Below are 27,968 nucleotides of genomic sequence, written 5' to 3'. Positions count from 1 at the left end.
ATTCTAAATAGAGACGATGAATGAGTAGTTTGTAGGTAAGCAGATATTGCTGCGAGGTGTATTTTTATAGATGAAAAAGCGAGATTCGCTTTTTGCAAATGTAGTAAGTATCCCACTATGTCCTTTGTAGGGGCATGCAATGGTTGGATTTGATTGGTATGGCAGTAGCAAACAAATCTTTTCCACTTAGATGCATAGCAGTGTCTAGTGGAAGCTTTTCTAGCTTGTTTTATGACCTCCATACATTCTTGTGGGAGGTCTAAGTGTCCGATATTCTAGGATTTCAGGAGCCAAATTGCCAGATTCAATGATGCTGGGTTTGGATGCCTGATCTGTTGTTTGTGTTGTGTTAACAGATCTGGTCTGTTGGGTAGTTTGACATGCGGTACTAGTGAAAGGTCTAGTAGAGTTGTATACCAAGGTTGTCTTGCCCATGTGGGTGCTATCAGTATGAGTTTGAGTTGGTTTTGACTCAACTTGTTTACTAGATATGGAAGGAGAGGGAGAGGGGGAAAAGCGTATGCAAATATCCCTGACCAACTCATCCATAGATCATTGCCTTGTGATTCGCGGTGTGGGTACCTGGATGCGAAGTTTTGGCATTTTTCGTTTTCTTTTGTTGCGAACAAATCTATCTGGGGTGTTCCCCAAATTTGAAAGTACTTGTTCAGAACTTGGGGGTGAATTTCCCATTCGTGGACTTGTTGGTGGTCTCGCGAAAGGTTGTCTGCTAGTTGGTTTTGGATCCCTGGAATAAATTGTGCTATTAGGCGAATGTTGTTGTGAATCGCCCACTGACATATTTTTTGTGTTAGGAGACACAATTGTGTTGAGTGTGTTCCTCCTTGTTTGTTTAAATAATACATTGTTGTCATGTTGTCTGTTTTGACAAGAATGTATTTGTGTGTTATTATGGGTTGAAAGGCTTTTAACGCTAGAAATACTGCTAACAGTTCGAGGTAATTGATATGAAATTTTGTTTGGTGTACATCCCATTGTCCTTGAATGCTGTGGTGATTGAGGTGTGCTCCCCACCCTGTCATGGAAGCATCTGTTGTTATAACGTATTGAGGCACTGGGTCCTGAAATGTCCGCCCTTTGTTTAAATTGTTGCTGTTCCACCATAGAAGCGAGAGGTATGTTTGGCGGTCTACCAACACCAGATCTTGAAGTTGACCCTGTGCCTGTGACCATTGTGATGCTAGGCACTGTTGTAAGGGTCGCATGTGTAGTCTTGCGTTTGGGACAATGGCTATGCATGATGACATCATGCCTAGAAGTTTTAGCACAAATTTTGCTTGTATCTTTTGGTTTGGAAACATAGCACTTATTACCTTGTGGAATGCTTGCACTCTTTGTGGACTTGGAGTGGCAATTCCTTTTGATGTGTTGATGGTTGCCCCTAGATATTGTTGTGTCTGACACGGTTCGAGGTGTGATTTTGTATAGTTGATGGAGAAACCCAGTTTGTGAAGGGTTTGTATGACATATGTGGTGTCGTTTGTGCACTTTTTTACTGTGTTGGTCTTGATTAGCCAATCGTCTAGGTAAGGAAACACATGTATCTGTTGTCTCCTGATATGTGCTGCTACTACTGCTAGACATTTTGTGAATACTCTTGGTGCAGTTGTTATTCCGAATGGCAACACTTTGAATTGGTAATGTATTCCTTTGAATACGAACCTTAGGTACTTTCTGTGAGAAGGGTGTATCGGTATATGAAAGTACGCATCTTTTAGGTCTAATGTGGTCATGTAATCTTGCTGTTTGAGCAGTGGAATGATGTCTTGTAGTGTGACCATGTGAAAGTGGTCCGATATGATGTAGGTATTTAGGGGGTCATTCTGACCCTGGCGGCCGGTGGCCGCCAGGGCCACCGACCACGGGAGCACCGCCAACAGGCTGGCGGTGCTCCCACGAGCATTCTGACCGCGGCGGTTCAGCCGCGGTCAGAAGCGGCAAGTCGGCGGGCTCCAGCCGACTTACCGCTGCTCAGGGGAATCCTTCATGGCGGCGGAGCGCGCTCCGCCACCATGAGGATTCTGACCCCCCCTACCGCCATCCTGTTCATGGCGGGAAAGCCGCCATGAACAGGATGGCGGTAGGGGGGGTCGCGGGGCCCCTGCGGGCCCCTGCCGTGCCCATGCCAATGGCAGGGGCCCCCGTAAGAGGGCCCCGCAAAGTATTTCAGTGTCTGCCTTGCAGACACTGAAATACGCGACGGGTGCCACTGCACCCGTCGCACCTTCCCACTTCGCCGGCTCGATTACGAGCCGGCATCCTCGTGGGAAGGGAGTTTTTCCCTGGGCTGGCGGGCGGTCTTTTGGAGACCGCCCGCCAGCCCAGGGAAAAACTCATAATACCCTCCGCGGTCTTCTGACCGCGGAGCGGTATAATGGGGGCGGAATTCTGGCGGGCGGCCTCCGCCGCCCGCCAGAATCAGAATCACCCCCTTAGTGTCCTGAGATCTAATATTGGTCTTAATGTTTTGTCTTTTTTTGGAATTAGAAAGTACAGGGAGTAAACTCCTGTGTTCTTTTGTTGTACTGGTACTAACTCTATTGCATCCTTTTGCAGTAGTGCTTGAACTTCTAGTCCTAAAAGTTATAAATGTTGTGGTGACATTTTGCGTGTTTTTGGAGGGATGTTTGGTGGGAATTTGTGGAATTCTATGCAATAGCCATGTTGGATTATTGCTAATACCCAATTGTCTGTTGTAATCTGCTGCCAAGATTGGTAGAATTGGCTTAGTCTTCCCCCCACTGGTGTTGAGTGAAGGGGTTGTGTGACTTGAAAGTCACTGTTTAGGTGGAGGTGTTTTTGGAGTCTGGAATCTTCCCCTACTCCTTGGGAATTGACCCCCTCTATATCCCCTGAAACCTCCCCTTTGGAATGAACCCTGATATGGTGTGGTTCTTGTTTGTTGGCTGGTGGTGTCTGTGGGTTGGCCACGAAACCCCCCTCTAAATGGAGTTTTTCTAAAAGAGCCTCTGCTCTGCGGGGAGTAGAGTGCGCCCATGGCTTTGGCCGTGTCTGTGTCCTTTTTAAGTTTTTCAATGGCTGTGTCCACTTCAGGGCCAAAAAGTTGTTTCTCGTTGAAGAGCATATTAAGGACAGCCTGCTGGATTTCCGGTTTGAAGCCTGAAGTGCGGAGCCAAGCGTGTCTCCTTATAGTGACAGCAGTGTTGACTGTTCTCGCTGCAGTATCGGCTGCGTCCATTGAAGAGCGGATTTGATTGTTTGAGATCGTTTGTCCCTCTTCAACTATTTGCTGCGCCCTTTTTTGGTATTCCTGGGGAAGATGGTCTATGAGAAGTTGCATCTCATCCCAGTGTGCGCGGTCATATCGGGCCAGCAGCGCTTGAGAATTTGCGATGCGCCACTGGTTGGCTGCCTGTGATGCTACTCTTTTTCCTGCTGCATCAAATTTTCTGCTTTCTTTGTCCGGAGGTGGGGCGTCGCAAGATGTATGGGAATTTGCTCTTTTGCGAGCTGCCCCTACTACTACGGAGTCAGGTGGTAACTGCGAAGTAATAAACACTGGGTCTGTGGGTGGTGGTTTGTATTTCTTATCCACCCTTGGGGTGATGGCTCTTGATTTTACGGGCTCTTCAAAAATTTGTTTTGCGTGCCGTAACATCCCTGGTAGCATTGGGAGACATTGATATTGGCTATGTGTAGCCGAGAGGGTGTTAAATAAAAAATCATCCTCTATGGGATCGGAATGCAGTTGGACATTGTGGAATTCTGCTGCCCTAGCCACCAGTTGCGAGTATGAGGTACTGTCCTCTGGCGGTGACGGCTTTGTGGGGTATGAATCGGGATCATTGTCCGGCACTGGGGTGTCATATAGGTCCCAAGCGTCTTGATCCTGATTATCTTGACTTATGGTAGTTTGCGCTGGTGAGTGCATTTGTGGCGGTGTTTGTGCCGCGATGCCTGTTGTGGTGGAGAGGGCGGAGGCGTGACTTTTTTAACCACTTTGGCTTGCGGTTGTGCGTCATCCTTGAGAAGTCCGATCCTTCTTTTTCTCATTATTGGGGGAAGGGTTGATATCTTCCCTGTGTCTTGCTGGATGTACAGTCTCTTTTGTGTGTAGTCTGATTCTACACTTTGGAGCTCTTGTCCAAATCTGTGCATCTGGCCACTTATTCCTTGTTCCTCTGTGTAGGATGGAGGTGTGGAACTTTTCGGCGCCGAGAGAGAATCTTTTTTCGGCTTCGGCACCGACAGAATTTTTGTGGCTTTCGGCAGTGTGTCTCGGTGCCGATGTTTTTCGGTGCCGGCATCTTGTTTTTGCCTCTCGGAGCCGCTATCTCGGCTCCGAGGTTGCTCCATGGCGGTCCCTCGACCGGAGTCGGGTGTCTTCGCTATGGGCGTGCCCTTTTTCGGCGCCTTCGACGGGTCGCCGGTTTTATGGGTCGAGCCATGGCCTGTTGGCAGTGGCGTCCCCTGGGCTTTTGTCTTCTCGATGGTTTTAATTTTCGACGTCTTACTCACTGTTTGTTGCTGTTGTTCGACGTCGGAGTCTCCGGATTCTGATTCCGGAACCGAGAATGTTTCCTCTTCGTCGTCGAAACGTTGTTTTGTCGGCGTGGACGCCATTTGTAGACGCCTGGCTCTTCGGTCCCGGAGTGTTTTTCTGGACCGGAAGGCTCGACAGGCCTCACAGGTATCCTCCTTGTGCTCGGGGGACAAGCACAAGTTACAGACCAAGTGCTGATCTGTATAAGGATACTTACTGTGACATTTTGGGCAGAAACGAAACGGGGTCCGTTCAATCGGCTTCGATGTCGCACGCGGTCGGGCCGACCAGGCCCCGAAGCTACCCCAAAGTCTTCCGATGATCGGTGTCGATGTACCTAACTATCCCGATACCGAACGGAACAATACCAACGCTTTCTTCCGAGATTCTGACTAACTTTCCGAACCGAAACACGGAGCGAAAAGGAATACGTCCGAACCCGACAGCGGAAAAAAACAATCTAACATGGAGTCGACGCCCATGCGCAATGGAGCCAAAGAGGGAGGAGTCCTTCGGTCCCGTGACCAAAAAAGACTTCTTCGAAGAAAAACAACTTGTAATACTCCGAGCCCAACACCAGGCAGCGGACTGTGCGAAACATGTGTATCTGCAGCAACATATGCCATCGAACATATATTTACAAATATACAGATGTTCAAGATCAACTTCTAAACGGCTGGGCGCATGTGAATCTGCAGCAACTAATGCCACGAACAGATGTACACTTGTTAAGTGACATTTTCCGTTCGATGGCATGTGTAGCTGCAGATACACATGCTGTGCATAGACTAGTAAGCAGTTATCTCCCCAAAAGCGGTGGTTCAGCCTGTAGGAGTTGAAGTTGTCTGAAACAATGTTCGTAGTACTGCTTGGCCTACTGTGGCTTGCTGTGTTGTTAGCACGTCTACACAGTAGTGTTTGGTAAATGTATGAGGCGTAGACCATGTAGCTGCCTTACATATTTCTGTCATTGGAATATTTCCTAGAAAGGCCATGGTAGCAACTTTCTTTCTAGTTGAGTGTGCCTTTGGTGTAATAGGAAGTTCTCTTTTAGCTTTAAGATAACAGGTTTGAATGCACTTAACTATCCATCTAGCAATGCCTTGCTTAGAAATTAGATTTCCTGTATGAGGTTTTTGGAAAGCAATAAATAATTGTTTTGTTTTGCGAATTAGTTTTGTTCTGTCAATGTAGTACATTAACGCTCTTTTGATGTCCAATGTATGTAGTGCTCTTTCAGCTACAGAGTCTGGCTGTGGGAAGAACACTGGTAATTCTACTGTTTGATTTAAGTGGAACGGTGATATGACTTTTGGTAAAAATTTAGGATTTGTTCGTAGAACTACTTTATGCTTGTGTATCTGAATAAATGGTTCTTGTATGGTAAATGCTTGAATCTCACTTACTCTTCTTAAAGATGTGATGGCAATTAAAAATGCAACTTTCCATGTTAAGTATTGCATTTCACAAGAGTGCATGGGCTCAAAAGGTGGACCCATGAGTCGTGTTAAGACAATGTTGAGGTTCCATGAAGGAACTGGTGGTGTTCTTGGGGGTATAATTCTCTTTAGACCTTCCATAAATGCTTTTATGACTGGTATTCTAAATAGAGAAGTTGAGTGCGTAATTTGCAGGTAAGCTGAAATTGCGGTAAGATGTATTTTAATGGAAGAAAAAGCTAGCTTTGATTTTTGCAAATGTAGTAAGTATCCTACGATGTCTTTGGCAGATGCGTGTAAGGGTTGAATTTGATTATTGTGGCAGTAATAAACAAATCTTTTCCACTTATTTGCATAGCAATGTCTAGTGGTAGGTTTCCTAGCTTGTTTTATGACCTCCATACATTCCTGTGTAAGGTCTAAATGTCCGAACTCTAGGACTTCAGGAGCCAGATTGCTAGATTCAGCGATGCTGGATTTGGGTGTCTGATCTGTTGCTTGTGTTGCGTTAACAGGTCTGGTATGTTTGGTAGTTTGACATGAGGCACTACTGAGAGGTCTAGTAGTGTTGTGTACCAAGGTTGCCTTGCCCATGTCGGTGCTATTAGTATGAGTTTGAGTTTGTTTTGACTCAGCTTGTTTACTAGATATGGAAGGAGTGGGAGAGGGGGAAAAGCTTAAGCAAATATCCCTGACCAACTCATCCATAACGCATTGCCCTGAGACTGATCTTGTGGGTACCTGGATGCGAAGTTTTGGCATTTTGCGTTTTCCTTTGTTGCAAATAGATCTATTTGTGGCGTTTCCCAACTCTGGAAGTAAGTATTCAGTATTTGGGGGTGAATCTCCCATTCGTGGATCTGTTGGTGATCCCGAGAAAGATTGTGTGCTAGCTGGTTCTGAATTCCTGGAATAAATTGTGCTATTAGGCGAATGTGGTTGTGAATCGCCCAATGCCATATTTTCTGTGCCAGGAGACACAACTGTGTTGAGTGTGTGCCTCCCTGTTTGTTTAGGTAATACATCGTTGTCATGTTGTCTGTTTTGACAAGAATGTGTTTGTAGCTTATTATGGGTTGAAATGCTTTCAGCGCTAGAAATACTGCCAATAGTTCTAAGTGATTTATGTGAAACTGTTTTTTGAGTGTCCCATTGTCCTTGGATGCTGTGTTGATTGAGGTGTGCTCCCCACCCTATCATGGAGGCATCTGTTGTTATTACGTATTGTGGCACTGGGTCTTGGAAAGGCCGCCCTTGGTTTAAATTTATACTGTTCCACCATTGAAGCGAGGTGTATGTTTGGCGGTCTACCAACACCAGATCTAGAATTTGACCCTGTGCCTGTGACCACTGTGATGCTAGGCACTGTTGTAAGGGCCGCATGTGCAACCTTGCGTTTGGGACAATGGCTCTGCATGAGGACATCATGCCTAGGAGTTTCATCACCTTTTTGACTTGTATTTTTTGATTTGGATACATGGCCTGTATTACATTGTGAAATGCCTGAACCCTTTGTGGACTTGGAGTGGCAATCCCTTATGCTGTGTTGATTGTCGCCCCTAAGTATTGCTGTGTTTGACACTGCAGAAGGTGTGACTTTGTGTAGTTGATTGAGAAACCTAGTTTGTGTAGGGTTTCTATGACATACTTTGTGTGTTGTGAACACCTTTCTAGAGTGTTGGTTTTGATTAACCAATCGTCTAGGTACGGGAACACATGTATTTGCTGCCTTCTGATATGTGCAGCTACGACTGCTAGGCACTTTGTAAAAACTCTTGGCGCAGTTGTTATTCCGAATGGCAACACCTTGAATTGGTAATGTGTTCCTTGGAATACAAACCTTAATTACTTTCTGTGTGAAGGATGTATCGGTATATGGAAATATGCATCCTTTAGGTCTAGTGTTGTCATGTAGTCTTGTTGTTTGAGTAGTGGGATTACGTCTTGTAATGTCACCATGTGAAAGTGATCTGATTTGATGTAGGTATTTAATGTTCGGAGATCGAATATAGGTCTCAGAGTCTTGTCTTTTTTGGGTATGAGAAAGTACAGAGAGTAAACTCCTGTTCCTTTCTGGTGTTCTGGTACTAATTCTATTGCTTCTTTTAGTAGTAATGCCTGAACTTCTAGTTCTAGAAGATCTATATGTTGTTTTGACATATTGTGTGTTTTCGGTGGCACGTTTGGAGGGAATTTGAGAAATACTATGCAATAACCATGCTGGATAATTGCCAGTACCCAAGTGTCTGTTGTTATCTCCTCCCAATGTTTGTAAAATTGTCTTAGTCTCCCCCCCACAGGTGTTATGTGTTGGGGATGTGTGACTTGGAAGTCACTGTTTGTTTTGAGGGGTTTTGGGGCTTTGGAACTTCCCTCTATTTTTTGGGAATTGTGCCCCTCTATATTGCCCCCGAAAACTTCCCCGCTGATATTGGCTTTGATAAGTGGGCCTTGCTTGTGAGGTTGTGGCCTCTGTAGGTTGACCTCGAAACCCTCTCCTAAATGGTGTTTTGCGAAATGTGCCTCTGCTTTGTGGGGAGTAGAGTGCGCCGATGGCTTTTGCGGTATCAGTATCTTTTTTGAGTTTTTCAATAGCAGTGTCGACTTCCGCCCAAACAACTGCTGTTCATTAAAGGGCATATTCAGCACGGCTTGTTGTATTTCCGGCTTGAATCCTGACGTACGCAACCATGCGTGTCTCCTTGTTATTGCAGTATTTACTGTCCTTGCAGCTGTATCTGCTGCGTCCATTGATGACCGTATCTGATTATTGGAGATACTTTGTCCTTCTTCTACCACTTGTTGTGCCCTTTTCTGGAACTCTTTGGGTAAGTGTTCTATGAAATGCTGCATTTCGTCCCAATGAGCTCTATCGTATCTTGCCAAAAGTGCTTGTGAATTGGCAATACGCCATTGGTTTGCTGCTTGTGCTGCAACTCTTTTACCCGCAGCATCGAATTTGCGACTCTCCTTGTCTGGAGGTGGTGCATCTCCCGAGGTATGAGAGTTTGCTCTCTTGCGAGCTGCCCCAACAACCACAGAATCTGGTGTTAATTGCTGCGTAATATAAACAGGGTCTGTTGGTGGTGGCTTATACTTTTTTTCCACCCTTGGAGTTATGGCTCTGCCTTTAACAGGCTCCTGAAATATTTGTTTTGAATGTTTTAGCATTCCTGGGAGCATAGGTAAGCTTTGGTATTGGCTATGAGTGGCGGAGAGTGTATTAAATAAAAAGTCATCCTCAATTGGTTCTGAATGCAAGGTGACGTTATGAAACGCAGCTGCCCTTGAGACCACCTGCGTGTAGGATGTACTGTCTTCAGGTGGCGACGGCCTTGTAGGGTAACAGTCTGGGCTGTTATCTGATACAGGAGCATCATAAAGGTCCCATGCATCAGGATCATCTTGACTCATTGCAGTATGAGTCGGAGATTGCATCAGTGGTGGAGTGGCTACCGGTGATGTGTGCATTGATGGTGGTGGAGATGGTGGTGGAGTTGTTTGTCTTGCCACCTTTGCCTGTGGCTGCTTGTCCTTTTCTTGAAAGGCAAGTCTTCTTTTCATCTTAATTGGGGGAAGAGTGCTTATCTTCCCTGTGTCTTTTTGAATGTGGAGCCTTCTTTGAGTGTAGTCTGGCTCAACAGATTGAAGTTCCTCTCCGAACTTATGTCCTTGCATCTGGGAGGACAATCCCTGTTCCTCTGTGTAGGAACCTGTTTTCGGTTCCAAGGCTGGATGTTTCGGAATCGAAATCTTTTCGGTCGCCTTTTTGGGCTCCGAGGCAACCTTCTTTATTTTCGGCGTCGTGGTTTCTCGGTGCCGAACCATTTCGGTGCCACTGTCTCGGTGCCGAATCTGTTCGGGGCCGGTGTCTCGGGCCCGAGATTGCTGTGTGGCGGTATCTCGACCGGAGTCGGATGACTTCGCCACATGCATGCCCTTTTTCGGTGCCGATGATCGGTCACCTATCTTTCGGGTTAAGCCATGGCCTGTTGGCGGTGGCGTCCCCTGGGCTTTTGTTGTCTTCTCTTGAGTTTTATGTTTCGATGTCTTACTCACGATTTTCGGCGTTTCTTCGGGATCGAGCTCGTCCGAGTCCGATTCATGGATGGAGAAGCTTTCTTCTTCCTCCTCGAAACGCCCTTGCCCTGTCGGCGCCGACGCCATCTGTAGTCTTCTTGCTCTTCGGTCTCTTAATGTCTTCCTCGACCGAAACGCTCGACAGGCTTCACAGGTATCCTTGTGCTCTGGAGACAGACACAAGTTACAGACCAGATGCTGATCTGTATATGGATACTTGTTATGGCATTTTGGGCAGAAGCGGAATGGGGTCCGTTCCATCAGCCTTGAAGAGACACGTGGCCGGGCCGACCAGGCCCCGACAGGGGGATCGAAAAAACCCCGAAGGGCCACCGGAGCTCTTCAAAAGTCGGTGTCGATCTGTTATAACTAACCCGATACCGAACGCAAACAATACCGATGATTTTTCCGAGATTCTAACTAACTTTCCAACCTGAAACACGGAGCGAAAAGGAACACGTCCGAACCCGATGGCGGAAAAAAAACAATCTAAGATGGAGTCGACGCTCATGCGCAATGGAGCCGAAATGGGAGTAGTCCCTCGATCTCGTGACTCGAAAAGACTTCTTCGAAGAAAAACAACTTGTAACACTCCGAGCCCAACACCAGATGGCGGGATCTGCACAGCATGTGTATCTGCAGCTACACATGCCACCGAACATATATATATATATATATATATATAGCCGCCAGCAATGAATCCTGCCAAGATGTCTCTTCCAATTGGTTTGTGCTAATCTTAAGTGCAGATGGATATTCACGCCTCACGTGGATTATCTCAGCTCTATCTTTTAGTTTTATTGCTCTTAAGAGGTTGCTCTTGGCGTCTTTGCATGTCTTGCCAAACCACCTATGGTGCAGACTTACTCCCGGGCATCTGTTCTCCCCAGTAGTTCTAATGAATAACTCTCTCAGGGCAGACACAAGACCCTCATGCAGGGCCATAGCCTCATCCGGGGCGCGTGAGGGGGAACCATTGGATAATTGATAGGTGGCAACTAAGTTACCGAGTTGTTCCCATAGTTTGTGTGAAGTTCTGAGAGAATCCCTTGTCAGGGCTCGCTTATGAGAAGACCCCTCTAGAAGAAGAGGGACTTCATGATGTAGTTTTAGCTGCCTAGCATATGTTACCAGGAGGGGAGCGTGATCGCTATTATATTGGTCACCCACCTTAATGTCTTTAATGATGTGCCATAATCTCACGTCAATGAGTACAAGATCAAGACTACTGCTCTAAGACCCTCTGAAATACGTGGGTTTTGCAGAGGTATCAGATGGGAAATGGCCATTCCCTGGGCGAAGACCATGGGTTAATGTAAGGTCTATGACTTGAAGGGCCCTGGCATTAGGTTTTGACTGTTTTCTCTGAGATGAACGATATGACGAGCGAAGGTCCAACACAAGAGCATTCAACATCTGAATAGTTTTAGACATTTGGTTTAACTGGTCTGGTCTATTATAGACATTGACACAAAGCAACGGTAAGCCTTGCTTTGTCTGCATAGATAAAGCCAATATATCAGGAGACTCCACTTGCACTTCCTCAGCTTTGCCCACCTCAGAGATTCTTATCCCGGTAATAAGGCCCCCTGCTGCTCTACCAGCAGGGGACAGCCTAGCTTCCTTACAAAAAGAACGATACCCCTGTCTACAAACATTTGCAGTGGTCCAGGTTTACTGGAACAAACAAATATTAAATGTATCTATATGCGCCCCCAATCCACATCATCTACTTTGTTGCAGATTCCCGCCACATTCCATGTTATAAACTCTGACGTTAAAGTCTCATGATCCCTGGGGCCCTTTTGGAAGAACTCAAGAGAACTCATTCCAACGTGACTCTCTATGGATTGTAGTTTTGGCATATTGGCTTTAAACGGTGAAGCCAGGCTCTTCTGCGAGGAAGGATCTAAATCCAAGGCTCTAACTGAATTTGTATTGATCTTGGAGGGGAATGAGTTGCTGTCCTGGGAGGCTATCAGAGGTGGCAGTCAATCTATGTCCAAAGCAGCGCCTGTTAAATCTGTCACGCATGGATTTGACCTCTCTACTGTGCAATCATGTTTCTGGTTTTGGGTTGCTGAACATATAGCCCACGTTTTATTTAATTGCCCGCTTATTCCAAGCAGAGGGCACGTTGGCTTATACCACTCTGCAGATCCATGGGTCTTAGGAGTAGGATACCAGCCCTCAGGATTTGCAAATCAAACCGCATGGGAATGTGGCAGGCTCATTGGCAACATTTTTGGAGGCAATATGGCACATGAGACGTAAATCTCTGGAGTGTAAATCATAATGTATAGTAACCTTTATCAGTTAGCAACTGCAAATTGAAAGCTAACATTCTAACGATAACTTAGGAGAATTAGTTTGCAATTGAGAGCATGAGATGTGCTGTATTCTTGTAGTTATGATCTTAAAATTGCTTTTTAACTTTCAAATGTATTATATTATATTGCATTTTATTCTTTTAATTTTATTCTTACACTAGATTTTTTATGTGGCAAATTTGTTACACTGATGCACGCCACTATTAGTTAGAGGTTCTATAATATCCTTTTTTATCTTTTTGATGTATTTATGTGTTTTCTCTATGTGCTTTTATGGTATTTTCTTTTACCGAAATAAAGCTAACTAACTATATGTATAGACACATACAACTATATCTGGCTGGACATTGATGTTTACTGGTTACTGTGCCGTACTGAATACAAGTTCCACCCTTCTACCATGTCCTTTTCTGAGCCTTGGCTGCTCGCCCAAGACCCTCGTAGGAGAGTCAAGGAAAGAAAGGGAGTCTCATCCGACCATTTACGAGAAGCAGGACCCTGGGAGGCCAGAGACAAGTGACGCTGCCACCAACAATGGTGCCTAGGAACCACTGGCTGCTCAGAGCTAGGATTTCCGATATATTCAAACAGATACATGTTGCTTGCAAAGATGTGTTATGGCTTTGGAGGAGAGATCCCAAAATATTTGGTCCAGCTGAAATACTTAACCTCATACTTACCGGGAGAACAATGTATCCTGTATTTTCTGTCAGAGTCCTGGGTTTCCACCGGGCTCAGATCTTCTTGCTCTTTAGCTCTCAGTGAATGAACCGTGGAGGTAATGATGGGACCTGTTATTGCAAGAAAACAGTAAAACATCAATACATGTAGAGAAAGTTAAGCAATGACGAGAATTTGAAACTAAACGCAAACAAGGTTATGACTTGGAAAAAAAAGTCATCAATATGGAGAGATGTTTTCAGAAATATTAGTATGACAGGGACTTCTCTATGGAATTTAAATAGGCCACATATACAATAATGTACAGCCAGATTAAAAGTAATCAAACGCATGGAGAAGCAGAAAATGAGACAACAACGGCTAAAATGGTAATCAACCTGTAGATCACAATCAGAATCCCAGTGGAGCCGACACTGTTTATAATTCCTCTAAGGCCGTTGAAATTAGTATTTTGACATAACTAACTACGTCACCTGTTTCTTTGGAGTTTTATGATGGCACAAAGTTGTGCCAAAAAGAGCTGTTAAAAAACAAACAACCATTCTTTAGAATAAATGCACAAACTGGAACGTCATTCACAGATCGAGAGCTGCTCTTGTGAATCAGTAGAGCCAGGATCCAGCCCAAGCCGCAGAACCCAAGGTGAAGCAAATCACTAACACAAACAGCCTCTTCATCTACAACAAGAAAAGGTTCCACCCAATCCAATCAGATGCAACTGAAATCTGACAGCAGAGAGCTCCTTCAAGGGTCATTGGCTGTCCTAAGCACAACAAACTGAAGACTGTAGAGGGTCTGGAAGTGGGAATAACCAGATTAAATAAAAGGAGGTGATTTGTAGCTGCACCATTGAGAAAAAGCAATCGGTTCATTTGGCAAAGACTGGAAACCGAATAAAAAAAAGCATTAAAAAACTCTCTCCATTATAATTACTGCTGCCGGGAGGAGGTTATGGCAGCATACTGTCCGCCTGCAGTGTTACCAAGTCACCACTTCTGTAATAAATCTATGAACTTACTATAACCACGCACTTCTAACCCTGCCTCTTGATGTTTTGCTGTACAGTGGTTTTTAGCCATCGGATCTCAACCTTGACTCACAAGCATATTCAAACAAAAATCAACAAATATGAATTACCTGCAACTTCCAGCCACGCACAGTGTTATTTTGAGAGTTTGTCTCATACTAACCAGGTGCAGCCAAAAGTGATATTTAATGTTCTGTCATCAGAGCATTGGAATGTATTCCTGCAAGCTGTTTGGATGGTATCCGAAGTATTGAAAGAGGCGCTGAATGTGAAAGCGATAAACTACCTGCAAACCGGACCATCCGTAGCCATATCTACTTATGTTCCACAGATCTCATTCCATCTGAAGGAATTTTTTTAATTAAAATATCAAAACAGAAAACACATATGAAAGCTATGACAGACATACAATAGCTTTTAAGTCACCCAATGTTATTTACGCCATTGAAAGTTGGCATATTAAGATTTAAATGTGATCATTACATAGCCTAAAAAACAACGTTAATATTAGGATTGCTATTTACTGGTTTTGATCAGCAAGTATTGGGATACGGTCTGCAGACATCTTTGCAAAGCCCAGCCATAGGAGGGTCAACATGTTACCGGACATCAGAAACCCAGGATCTGCCTTTAGCTATTTCAATGTGTTTGACACCACCTGGCTTATTAGTGTGTAAAAAAGCCATTTTAAGATTTTATAAATTATATATTTTGTGAAATGCTGGCTACAGTTAAGAAAACAGTCACAATAAATGAAACTAAAACAATCATTTTCTTTCCCTCCTTCTCACTTCCGGCGTGATTAGAACTTTAAATAGCCTTTATGTCCGGGGGCTGGAGACTAACATTGAAAGTGGCAATAAATGGTAAATGCTCCTGACACTTACCCAGCCTTGGGGACTCCATCCACCCATAGGTTTACTGCCAGCTTCAGCTGAGTTCATTTCCCCCATAAGACCAAAGAAGTGTGAAAAAGATGCCCTCGGAGGGCACAAAGGACAGAAAGTAATAAAGAGATTTTTAGGAGTATTACTCTTTTAGGGTTCACAGGCCGTTTAACTTTACCCTCTGCGTCCAAGTCCACTGGCGTTCCGGTATTCACTCCTATTTCAATAAAGTTTCATTTCCCCATTATACTTTGCCTCTCTCCTTGCCTCCGAAGACACAGTTGCTAACATTACCATCTTCTATAACCCACTAACACTACCATCTAACACAACCCACTAACACTGCCATCTTATACAACCCACTAACACTACCATCTTACACAACCCACTAACACTACCATCTTACACAACCCACTAACACTACCATCTTACACAACCCACTAACACTACCATCTTATACAGCCCACTAATACTACCATCTTATACAACCCACTAACACTACCATCATATACAACCCACTGACACTACCATTTTATACAACCCACTAATACTACCATCTTATATAACCCACTGACTACCATCGTATACAACCCACTAACACTACCATCTCATACAACCCATTGACACTACCATCTTATACAACCCATTGACACTACCATCTTATACAACCCATTGACACTACCATCTTATACAACCCACTAATACTACCATCTTATACAACCCACTAACACTACCATCTTATACAACCCATTGACACTACCATCTTATACAACCCACTAATACTACCATCTTATACAACCCGCTAACACTACCATCTAACACAACCCACTAACACTGCCATCTTATACAACCCACTAACACTACCATCTTACACAACCCACTAACACTACCATCTTACACAACCCACTAACACTACCATCTTACACAACCCACTAACACTACCATCTTACACAACCCACTAACAGTGCCATCTTATACAGCCCACTAATACTACCATCTTATACAACCCACCAATAATACCATCTTATACAACACACCAACACTACCATCTTATACAACCCACTAACACTGCCATCTCATACAACCCACTAACACTACCATCTCATACAACCAATTAACACTGCCATCACATACAACCCGCTAACACTACCATCTTATACAACACACCAACACTACCATCTTATACAACCCACTAACACTACCATCTTACACAACCCACTAACACTGCCATCTCATACAACCCGCTAACACTACCATCTTATACAACACACCAACACTACCATCTTATACAACCCACTAACACTACCATCTTATACAACACACCAACACTACCATCTTATACAACACACCAACACTACCATCTTACACAACCCACTAACACGATGAGCACATTGATAGCTTCTCGCCTTGGATTTTGCCTGCAGAGCTCTATGATTCCAATGTGATCTGAAGATGAAGACCACAACTCTGGGTGTCATTCAATAACCCATTTGCAAGTAAATACATTCAGAGGGTAAAATCCAAAACTGAATTCCAGAATCACAATTGGTGGAATTTTGCTCTCCCAAATCTACAGTTAGGGTTTTGGCCTCCCAGTGTAGTGTCAGCATTTTTTCAAGCCTCCAGGGTTTTCCCTGGGCTCTCTGTGTCTCCACAGTTTTGAATTGAAACATACTTGAAGGTTAAAAAAAAAAAAAAGAGATTAGTACTGGGTGTAAAAGTCCTGGGAATTTAAGGAGACAAAATTGGCATTCAAGGAGAAAAAACTGTCACAAGAAATGTATTTTGTGTCTTCTACTAGATGTTGCGATTTGAAAAGAATGTTCCCACAAAAACATAGACATTGAGGATCAATTAAACCAACATGCATGAATGCAGACCTTCTTCAGAGTACCTTGATAAGAAGGTTCCAATTCCTACAATAAACAGTCACTCTTTTGTTTCAGATTGGTTTAATTTTAAATACCGGCAAACCGCAAAATGGTACCAGGGAATAAAATCTGCATTAACACATAATTCAAAGAACTAATCAAAGTCATATGGTTGCACAGCAAGAGAAAACAATGTAAGAAGAACAGAAAATCCATCAACATTGTCAATATTTAGCAATACAAATTTGTAGCACAGACACTAAATATCCATAACACATAAGATATTGCATTTCAAAATAACACGGATGACATTTTCTTCCAGCTGTTATTCCCCTATTCTCCTGTTCCTCCACAGGCTCAGTTATGCACCGTAAACACTGAAGCTGGGGGCTGTTCTGGACAGTATTCTAAGGAATCAGACTGCTCCAATCTCTATGTTCTAAACAATATGTTCCTTTTCAGCGCACCACAATCTGACAGAATGAACCAAACTTTCAGCAGTGGAAGTATACAAGGAGATATCAAGAGACTATTCTAAACAAACTAAAATTGAGCTAGGGTACAACAGTTGAATGATCGTAAGGTCAAGTCATAGCTAAGAAGTAGAAAGGAGACTGAAAACCGACTTAGCAGACGAGTAACACAGAAAGAGACGATGGCAAGTGAGAGATAGATTCAAGATATAGCGATGACCTCAGCTTCCTATTTTTTTATTCCTTCTAATTTCAGAGATTGTTGATCAGGTCACATCTTTAACCTGCAGCAAATCTATATGCCATATTTAGTTGTGAACGCTCGCATCTGTATGCTCTTCATTCCTCGTGGCACGATTGCAGAGACGTATAAATATTGTGAGAGGCCTTGAACAAAATAATGTGTTAAACTGCAAATGTAAACAGCCACAATGGAAGGCTCTGAGCAAAACAAATAAAAAAATGAAAATTACATTTATAAAACTGATTCAGCATTGATTTATGCAATCGCACCATTTATGATCTACTAAGCTGCGCTTCAAGTATTATAATTAGAAAATAGTGCCCATCATGTGATGGCGTTAGGAGGAAGTCAATAATCAAAGATGTGTGATGCAGTTTCAAATTTTCATTGTGCTTTCTTCGTCACAGATTGTGATTCAGGTCTGTCGTGGAAGATATCTTTATCAGAGAGTAGGCACTTCAACGACCATAGACTGCTTTGCGTTTTTTTTTGGCTCCTATGTTTGTTACAACAATCCATTGTTACTGTCAGTATTGGTGACATGTACATCAGGGACATAACTCTCCCTTGCACTGTGATACAAAACAACAACACTTCAAATGCTTTTATCCTTTGATTACTGACGTGAAATCAACATCACAGACTGGAATTTACAGTCTGCTAGACGGACCCATAGCTGGACGTTGGCAGCTAACGTTTTATACTTGCGAATTGTAACAAACAAGCCATTGTAAGCAATGAGTGCCAGCTTACGAAACAGCTCCGCTTTGAATCCACACGAGTCTTTGTTCTTCCTCAAGCTCCCCTTGTCCTCCGTTCCTTGTCTTCCAGTTGGTGCCCTTAATGTACCTTCTGGTGTCTTACAAGATCTGTCTTTTGAATAAAAGTTTTCCCACATTTAACACACTGATAAGGCTTAACCCCTGTATGTATCATCTTGTGTCTATCGAGAACACTCTTTCGATTGAAACTTTTCCCACATTCGGAACACTGAAAAGGCCTCTCTCCCGTGTGTATTCGCCTGTGCCTAACGAGACCAGTTTTATTATTGAACATTTTCCCACATTCAGCACAGTGGCGATGTGTCTCTCCCGAATAGGTTTTCTGTGGTATGAAAAGATCTTTTTTTGAATAAAAGCTTTGCTCATGCTCAGGCAATGTGTGTGGTTGTGTGCAATTGTCTGGTATCTGGGATGCTGCAGAAATGTCTCTCTTGTAAGTACTTAGGTCATTTTCAGTATATGCAAATTGATTCAAGTGCTGTTTTAGTTTACCCTCATTTGCCAAATATTTTACGTTCTTCACAGCGCTCTCATATCCAAGGTACGTAGGTGGTCTGTCGGTAAGGGATGTTGCCTGCTGTAACTTTGTATGTGTTGAACAACTGAAAACACATTTGCAAGGATCGGGATCGCATTGCAGCCAGGTTCTGCTTTTAGAAGTAGTTTGTTTCTCAGCGTTCTGGTGTGTTTCAACTTGTGGGACTTTGTATGAAGTTGTTTTACTAATAACCGCTGAAGAATTCATGCTTCTATTATCTGTTTAATTAAAAAAAAGATTCATTTATTAAAGTAATCGCAAGTGAATTTGGAGATTTTACATATTTTACAAATGCTCCAACACTAAATTGCACCGCAGGAGAGTTTTGCCATCACATTCAGGGCATCAGTATTTTAGTCTCTGTTCAGCACAAATTGACGGTCTGGTTCAAATCTCCGTTACCTCACATGAATTCTGAAGGCTTCACACCACACTATATATTTATGATACTACATCAGATAAAAGCTTTGCCAATTATGCTTTAGACCCAATCGACAAAGGCTTTTTTCCTGATCTGCACTAGTACAGATGGGGAAAGGCTGCATTTTACATGTGCAAAATCCCAGGGAATTTGAATAAGCACAAAAGGTGATGCTTATGTGCAAATGATGCATCTTGACACTACAAATCAAAGGGATTGAAAGGCACGCATTTCCAGGCATCCTTCGTTCACAGGGCAGCTCTGAAACCTGTGTCAGTCATACCTGTTCCTCAACAGCCACGATGAAAAGCAGTGTTACCTCAGCAAAAGGCACAAAAATGTTCACTGTTGGCATAGCCCTTCAAACCCTACTACTCGTGAAGGGTGGGGATTTATATTCCATTCCCTAATTTAGAGACTGAAATGCAAATGTATGCACTGATTTGTAGAGGTCATTTAACATGTCAATACCACCCCAAAGGTGCTGCAGGTATTGCGATGAGAGCCTGCTGAAATCAGCGAGTCTCTTCACCAGGCCCATGAGAATATTCCTAGCAATCTGAGCTATGGTTATAGTCATAGGAGGGAGTACCAGTGTTACACTGGAGTACATTATACTATAGTGTTGTATATCACAGTTTGCAGGAAATTCTCCTTTTCAGCAGGGTCACCCTAGATTTTTCTCCTTTTACTCTACCCTATATTTACTGGCTGTTGAACACAGTGCACTTCACCCCTTCTAACTAGTGACAAAACCTGTGCTCCCCCTTTCAATGTGGTGACATTTGCATACCCCTGATCAGCATATTTAACATCCCTGTAAGTCCCTAATATATAGAACATACTGTCGTCTATGCTTGTAATTTAAATGCCTGCCACTTTTGACAGAGCAAAATTTTATTTTTAAATATTTATAAGCCACCTAGATGTAGGTCTTATTGTCTGTAAGGCAGGGTGCATGTAATTTAAAATTAGGACATGTAGAAATGAAATTTAAAATAAATCTTTGCAGTGTCAAAGCACCAAAAACTATTTTCGATATAGCAAGGCTGGCTGTTTCATAGGAAACGATGGGTTACACTATTACACTTAATAACGCTCATTTTGGTTATGAAACAGCTATAGAAATAATTATTTTTAATAGTTAGAATAAATCCAATTGAAGTCTAATAAACATTAAGAAAAAGGTAATTTTAGAAAGTTACATTTTCCGTGCCTAAAGCCTCTGATTGCCCATTTGCATCTACTCTCCCACTTCTGACAGCCAGTAATTAGCACCTGAATAGCTGTGAATAGATATGAAATGTCTCCCAGGAGCAAACAACAGGCTGATCTGAATGGGCAGAAATGACTACTCTGAATCTGACAGAATATTAAGGGTGGGCTGTGAGCATCCTTCTAAATGCAGTGTCAAATCCTGCTTGACATGTCTGCTAGGGCTTTAAATAGAACACTTGGGACTTTCTTCACAGAGGGCTCTCATGTCATAGCCAAATGTTAGCTGACCCCTGGCCAGGGCACCTTCTTTGTCTACCTAGCCCAGCAGGATCCAATCACAGGTCTGCTGGGTTTTAAATATAACACTTGGGACACGCTTCAACAGACAATAACAAGTTACAAGGTAATGTTTGTACATCCACTGTCTGGTTGCTGGAAATCCAGCTTTGTTCCACCAGACATCTATCTCTGTGTTTAAGCGGCGTAAAGTGACTGCCCAAACTGAATATTATTGTTAGATGTAGGAGGACACTAGTATTAGTACAGCATACTACACACACACACACACACACACACACACCCAAACCCTCAGAGCCCAAATTTAGTATATCCGACGACTTCCACCATCTTTAAAATACCCAAAGTGGATAGGGTTGAACAAGCACACTTTTACCCCAGTGATTAGGGTGTGGCCACAAGTTACTTCCACCCACTAGCTTGTACCAGGCATAAATATAACATCTCCAGGCACCCACTTCTTGACTTGTGGAAGAACAGAAATGGGCTGGACCTGCTGACTGTGACCTGAGAGGAGCTCAGGAGGACTCTTGCTCTGGAGTCTACTTCTTTGTCCGGGGTGCAAGTCTCCCTTTTGCGCCCAGGACAACGACGTGGATTCCAAAGGTCATAAGGTTAACCGGTTATAGCCACAGAGATATAACAAGCTTCACAAGGCCTTTTCCTGCAACTACCCAGCTTAAAGAGGTGTCCCAGAATATCACTACGCAAGTTGGCCGACTAATTCTTGTTATTCCAAATTTCCAAAGAAAAATAAGAATGAAAAGCAAGAAAAGATAAGCGATCAGACATGAACATTCCTGAAAATGTAAAAATCACCTTTACTAATGACCCTTTTGCATGATAACCAAGACCTTAAAAAAAGAATATTTATATTCTTAGCTCCCTTTAACTATCACTAGAAAGAAGTGAAATTTAGATGATGCATGGAGTACCTAAAACTACTCTCTATCATTCACCCAATGTACACAATTGCATGCAACGGTCAATAACGCAAGCATGCCCTTAATATAAGCCTGACAAGCAAACCTCTACCTATAATGCATTTTTGAGAGTAATACAAATTAACAACAAAAATGGGGCGAATTACAATAGACTTCCAATTAGATTTGATAACTGCAATAGAAACAAGCCTGCTCAGATATTCAAATTACAATCTGGCATAAGATTCAAGGACACCTCTCACTGGAGATTACATGCTGCATAGTAAACAATAAGCTGTCAGCTTTTTCACCTCCCAAATTAGTAGACAAACATTTTTCAGCAATCATTCAAAGTGAATACTTTTGTAATAATGAAGTAAAATTGTCACCATTGTTAAACTACTTTGAAGATATTTGGATTGGTCGTCTAAGCAGGTCAGGTCGCAGAAGACTTCCATGTTTTAACACTGAATGGTGGAACTGGTACATGACCTGCTTGGAGGGAGGTGCAGAAACAAACACTGCCAGGGAGGGACGGTAGAACTTTTTTCTTCTTCTATTGAAAAGGTCACCCTACTTTCTACTACTTCTTGGAAATTTAAAAAAAGAACACTTACAAGGAATTAACACTATCTTTTATAGTCCGCAACCTAGAGTTTAAAAAGAAAACTAAACTTTTGAACATGTCTCCCCAAAGTGTAACAAATTGAACAAGTTGAAGCAGTTAGGCAATTCCATCAAAAGTGAAAAAAAAAACACTTTGCAACAAAAAAGAACAATAGTTGCAAAAACCTGGAACAAATAAATGGTGTCTCAGTTGTTCAAGGATAAAAACCCCATACCTGTACTATCTCTCATTTATTTTGCAAACAAATGGTTCTGGAAAAAGCATGCTCCTGTAACAACAGACTGTGGCAGCCTGCCTGGGAAAGGAACCCAGAAATTACACAAAAACACGCCTGAAATACATTTTCTTCCAGCACCAACCTGAAGTACCACTTCCCTACATTAAACAAACCTTAAGTTATTAGTAATATGTTAAAAAAATAAGTATCCTAACTAACCACCGCTGCACCCATCCTTCCTCTACCCTGATGCTCCTCCGACTATAGAAACAGAAGCAACCAAAGTAGATGTAAAAAAAGTTAGTTTGAAAAAAATGTATTTACACAAAATTATTTTTAAGCTGAAAATATATTTATAAAAATTATACACACTGAAAATCATTAATAAATTAAACATTTAATCATTAGTGATATGGTGTGTGTATTTATTTAAAAGAATCAATAAACATTTTTAAAACAACTTAATAACTCATTATTGACTCAATGTGCAATAGTGTTTTGAAATTACAGTGTAACAGTGTTTAAAATTATTTTTTAATTAAAACATATAAGAAGTAAAAATACAATTTTCACTAAATTATTTTTAAAAATTCTGTATGAAAAATAAGACACCAAACCCCGCCTGTTAAATATTAAACCTTCCATAACACCTTACACACCCCTAAAATAGTCCTAAAAATAATACTCTTCCACATATAACCTCTACATCCCTTACAACCAATCTCTAAAATAAATATTACTGTGTTTAAAAACTATATAACACTACAACAACCTGCACCTCAAAAAATCATTACTGATCAAAGACCCCAATAAAGCTAGTATACCAGTCCCTAAATGTTTTAACAAAAACATTTTAAATAAATTGACTCTATATGAGCAAAACTATCCCAAAATAATACATTTCCGAGCCATAACCCTACACCCCTTGCTATCTGTAGCTTAAACTTAAAATGATGTTTATTTGAAACACCCCCAGAAAATATTATACCCATAACAACTAAACCTCTTAGAAAATTGTCCCAAAAACTGATATGCTACCCAACCATATCCCCGATAACCCTTGTACTATCCCTAGATTAATTTCACTAACACTGTATATAACATTTCCTAAAACTGTTATGATTCATAACATCTACATCCCTTCCAAAGTGTTCCTAAAATTAAATGTTTTTTTTTTTAATGTACAGACTGTACTACAAAAACTGTCCTAAAATGTAACACACAGCCGTCACAAGCCATCCATGTGCCATGAAAAAACCCTGCCACCCCATGTGCAACCCATCCCTGAACCCTAAAAACTCCTTGCTGACCCCTACACTTACGTGCATGCAAAGTAACAACTCCCTATGTAACACCATGTGATGTGACAACTTGCGACGTAACATTTACTCTGATGTTAAAACACTGAAGTAAATGTGAACCAAAGTAAACTTCTTGAAGTAATGGTAACATGTCAAAAGCGGGGTTCTGGTGGAATCATTGAATTAGAATATATAAGGGTCCAGCTGCAAAGGAAAACACACACCCAGATAAAACAGAAATTGAAGGGTATAGGACCTAAATACATTCTGTTTTATGCAGCCAAGTTGAAAGTACTATTCCAGGCTACAGATCACATATTTTAAACCTCAGAGGAGGTTTGGACCTGGACTAAGGAAAGACCCCGTTGTGGGTTGCAGCAAGTTACGAACCGGAACAGGATTCTTCAACCGCCATGGTCATGAGGCCTAAAGAACAGAGTATTCGGACTTGCTGATGCACAAGCCCAAGAAGCCAGACTGAGCAACCCCGCTCTTCACTCAGTAATGCCAAGAATATGTCTACAGGCGACGACTTGACATAGATGAAGAAATATGCACAAAGGAGACGCAGGAACAAGAAAGCCAGGGAGATACACTTCCAACAAACATTACGCTGACCACAAATAATGTAAGAAACAATGTAAATAACACAAGAGTTGGGCCGCAGGTAGATAGTTATGTTTGGCTGCGCCGCCCCCACGTATGGCAGGAAACTAGTATTGTGATCACTGAGTGGCAGTGGGTCGAGTGGTGGGTTCACGTTAGGGTTTTAGTTAAGCTGAAAGTGCAAGGGAGAGGGAAGGGCAACAGACCTTTCCAAAAGTTGGGGTTCATACGCTTCTCATGCTCAGAAGTACAGAACATGTGAGGAAGTAAATAGGTGGGTATGTCGCCGTTACTGTTTTCATGTAGGTAAGATGAGACAGAAGCTGTCACCCATGATGCTGGACTGGGGGGAGGCGGGGTAATGTAAAAAGGAACCTGACAAAACTGGCGTTCACAGATTATGTTATAGAACTAAGAATACTCTCTTGAATGTCAATCAGACGGGAAGTAAAATGAAATGGGGTTTAGTGGCCCAATACATAAAGCAACACTCCCCAGACATTGTGCTGCGCCAAGAATCATGTTTGACAGAGACAGAGTACACATTCCTGGGAAAAGGACCGTCCATCACCATGCCTCACACTCATTTACCTGCTGCTATAGAGGGGTAGCAATATTGGCCAAGAAATTACCTCCATTTCAAATATTTAAATAAATGGCTGATCCCTTATGGGCTTTATATGGGGATACAAGGGTTGTGGGGTGGCAGACTAGCACACTAGTTGGCGTATATGTGCCCCCAAGACTACAACAACAGGTCCTTGAGAAAGCAAGGGCTATAATGCTGGAAGCTAATTCTCCCTTTCACTTAACTGGACTTGAACAATGTTAGGGCAGACGATGTGGACAGAACGGCCCAATATCTATCAGACATACCCAAGCAGTCACACTTCACGGAACCATGGGCCTTACATACATTTAGAGACTACAATGCCCCAGGGGACAGACTATATTTATACTTCTCCAGAGCACACAAAACATTTTCCAGATTGGATCACACTTTTTCCCCAATGGAGGTTAGAACTACTGATGAGGGGAATCTCAGATCCTTGTTTATGACTGCAGGGTGGACAGCCAAAATTAGAGGGACTGCAAGAAAGCTGAATGCATGGACATTAGCAGACCTAGAAACTTTAGCAGGTATAAGAGCAGATTCTATATTATACTTTAAGCACGATGAGGGAACGGTGGGATCCCATGGAAGGATCTTGGAGGCATTTAACGCAGGAAGGTGGCTCAAAGCTCAGAAAATTATTGTCCACAGGAAAAACGAAAGAGGTGAGAGAGAGGAGATCTAAACTTCTAGAGCTGGAAGAGAAATTGATTGTGAGTAAAAAAACACAACTGGTGGGACAGCTAGAGATTCTTAAACTCTCATACCAGACTGAGGTACGTGTTGCAGCACACCTGCTAAACTTAGGCAGGCAGCACAGATTATTGAGGCAAAGGACAAAGTATGCCGCCTTCCTGCAAGACTCAGCAGGAGGTGAAAGGATGCCAGATGTGTAGGTGAGACAATAAATAATTTGGGAGTGTTTAAGACTACAAATGAAGAGTTTGCAGAAACATTTGCCAAATATGATAGCGCCTTTTATGAGGCAGAAAATCTGACTGGGACAAGGAGATTTCTTAGCAGCCTTGAACCCCTAACCATGGGTAGTGAAGAGAGTAAAGAGCTCTGGAGGGGGATATTACCCTAGATGAGCTTAAGGAAGCCATCAAACACATAAACAGTGGGAAACCCCGGTCTCTAATGAAATACCAGTGGAGCAATAAAATATAATCTGCAATTTTGCTGGCCACATTTGTAACAGGTTAATAAAGGAAGCCTGAGAGAAGGCAGTCTACAAAGAAGAGAGACACCATATAAATGTGCCTTATACAGCCCAATTACACTAATAACTGTTAAAGTGAAGATTCTTTTTAGTAATCTTGGTGACCGAGCGGTTGGGGCTCTCAGCTCACTCAGACCTAAAGTCCAGTCAGAATTCATGTAAAGACAATCATCAAAACTCAATCTTAGCTGATTCAGGGCCTAATTTAGATTTTGGTGGATGGGTTACTCCGTTACAACGGTTATGGATATCCGCAACAATGTAAATCTCATTAGTTCCTATGGGAGTTAGATTTCAGCAGACGGGATATCTGTCATCTGCCAATAAGGCCTATAATAACTGGCTGGCAGTGATGCAGTCAAAGTCAGGCCGCTTGGAACTATCGCGCTGGATGCTAAACAAGGCAGTTGATTCTGTCCTTTGGCCATTCCTGTTCCAGGTACTGCTGAAGGCGGGTTTGGTCTGAGTTTCCACAAATGGCTGGCACTCCTATATCAGGACCTGGAGCTGAAGAGAATAAGGTGACATCGCACAACTTCCCCTTGAAGCGGGTCATGTAGCAAGTATACCTACGCTTTCTCCACAACTGATCACCCTATGTGTGGAGCCGCTGGCATTATGCGTTTGATCATTTGAGGCGATTAATGGTTTGCGCACGGGAACTAGCCCTCAATAGAAAAAAATATCACTATACACAGACGATAACCTGCTGTACGCAGCCCAACCTCAGGTTTCTATATCACATATTTTGTGAATGTTTGGACAATATGTCAAATACTTGGGATATAAAATAAACCGGGAGAAGTCCATCATATATGAAACAGGGGGTTGGCGATTTCAGGGGGTGCTCCCCCAGGTATAAAAGTCTCATAAGGAGGATTCAAATACCTGGGAGTATATATAATGGTGAAGGCTGAGTTATTCATGCACAAAAACCTAGACCAGATAATAACAGACTTCCAAGTTGATGTCAATAGATGGAGATCTCCCCGGTTAACCATACTTGGACGGGCTGTGATCTTCAAAATTATCAGACCGCCAAAACTATTATATGTAATACAAAATACTCCTTTTCCCTTTTACTTTCTTGAATTAGGCAAGGTAGGTTAACTATGGGATGGATACACCCCAAAAACGGACCTAAAAACACACGGTCCATCTATAATTGACAAACTGCCCTACTAGATTACGACCTTACTATTGGCGTGCACAGATCTCCCAGATAAATGACTGAGCCTTTCACCCAGAGATGACCCATCCATTAGGCTGGATAGGTATACGCTGGAGGTACCCACACGTGCGTTATATACATGGTGGGGAACAGACAAACCTGCTCAGTTCAATCAACACTACAGCCTGGGATAGAGCGACACTGTGCCGCAGCTGGAAAAACGGGGTTAGAAAAGAAATATCAGTGTGTAAATTAAAATGTTTTAAAGCATGGGATAATATTGTGACCACTAAGCTAGGGGCTCTGCTAAAGGGAATGGTCTACATGCTGAGTGGGTGGACTGGGTTGAGATGTCCGAATTTCCCCCGATGGAAAAGAGAATGCTTCTTGGAGAGCTGGGTAAAGGGCAGTTTCTGCTTCGTATAGAACCCTAAGAATAAACATGTCAGATGGGTTGTTAAAACCGAGGGTCAT

General features: G+C 42.6%; 1 protein-coding gene across 3 annotated transcripts in view; it reads right to left on the bottom strand.

Annotated features, from left to right (window-relative positions):
* The window catches only part of LOC138303533 (zinc finger protein 182-like), a 100,053-nt gene that overhangs the window by 26,960 nt on the left and 45,125 nt on the right, over positions 1-27,968 (bottom strand). For all 3 annotated transcript variants that reach the window (XM_069242748.1, XM_069242747.1, XM_069242749.1), the window contains one exon: positions 13,055-13,165. In XM_069242748.1, coding sequence (XP_069098849.1) covers positions 13,055-13,165 — 111 coding nt within the window. The remainder of the gene's footprint in view (positions 1-13,054; positions 13,166-27,968) is intronic.

The sequence above is a fragment of the Pleurodeles waltl genome, chromosome 7 (genome assembly GCF_031143425.1).
Source record: "Pleurodeles waltl isolate 20211129_DDA chromosome 7, aPleWal1.hap1.20221129, whole genome shotgun sequence".
Lineage (NCBI taxonomy): Eukaryota > Metazoa > Chordata > Amphibia > Caudata > Salamandridae > Pleurodeles > Pleurodeles waltl.
This window is presented reverse-complemented; position numbering and strand designations above follow the sequence as displayed.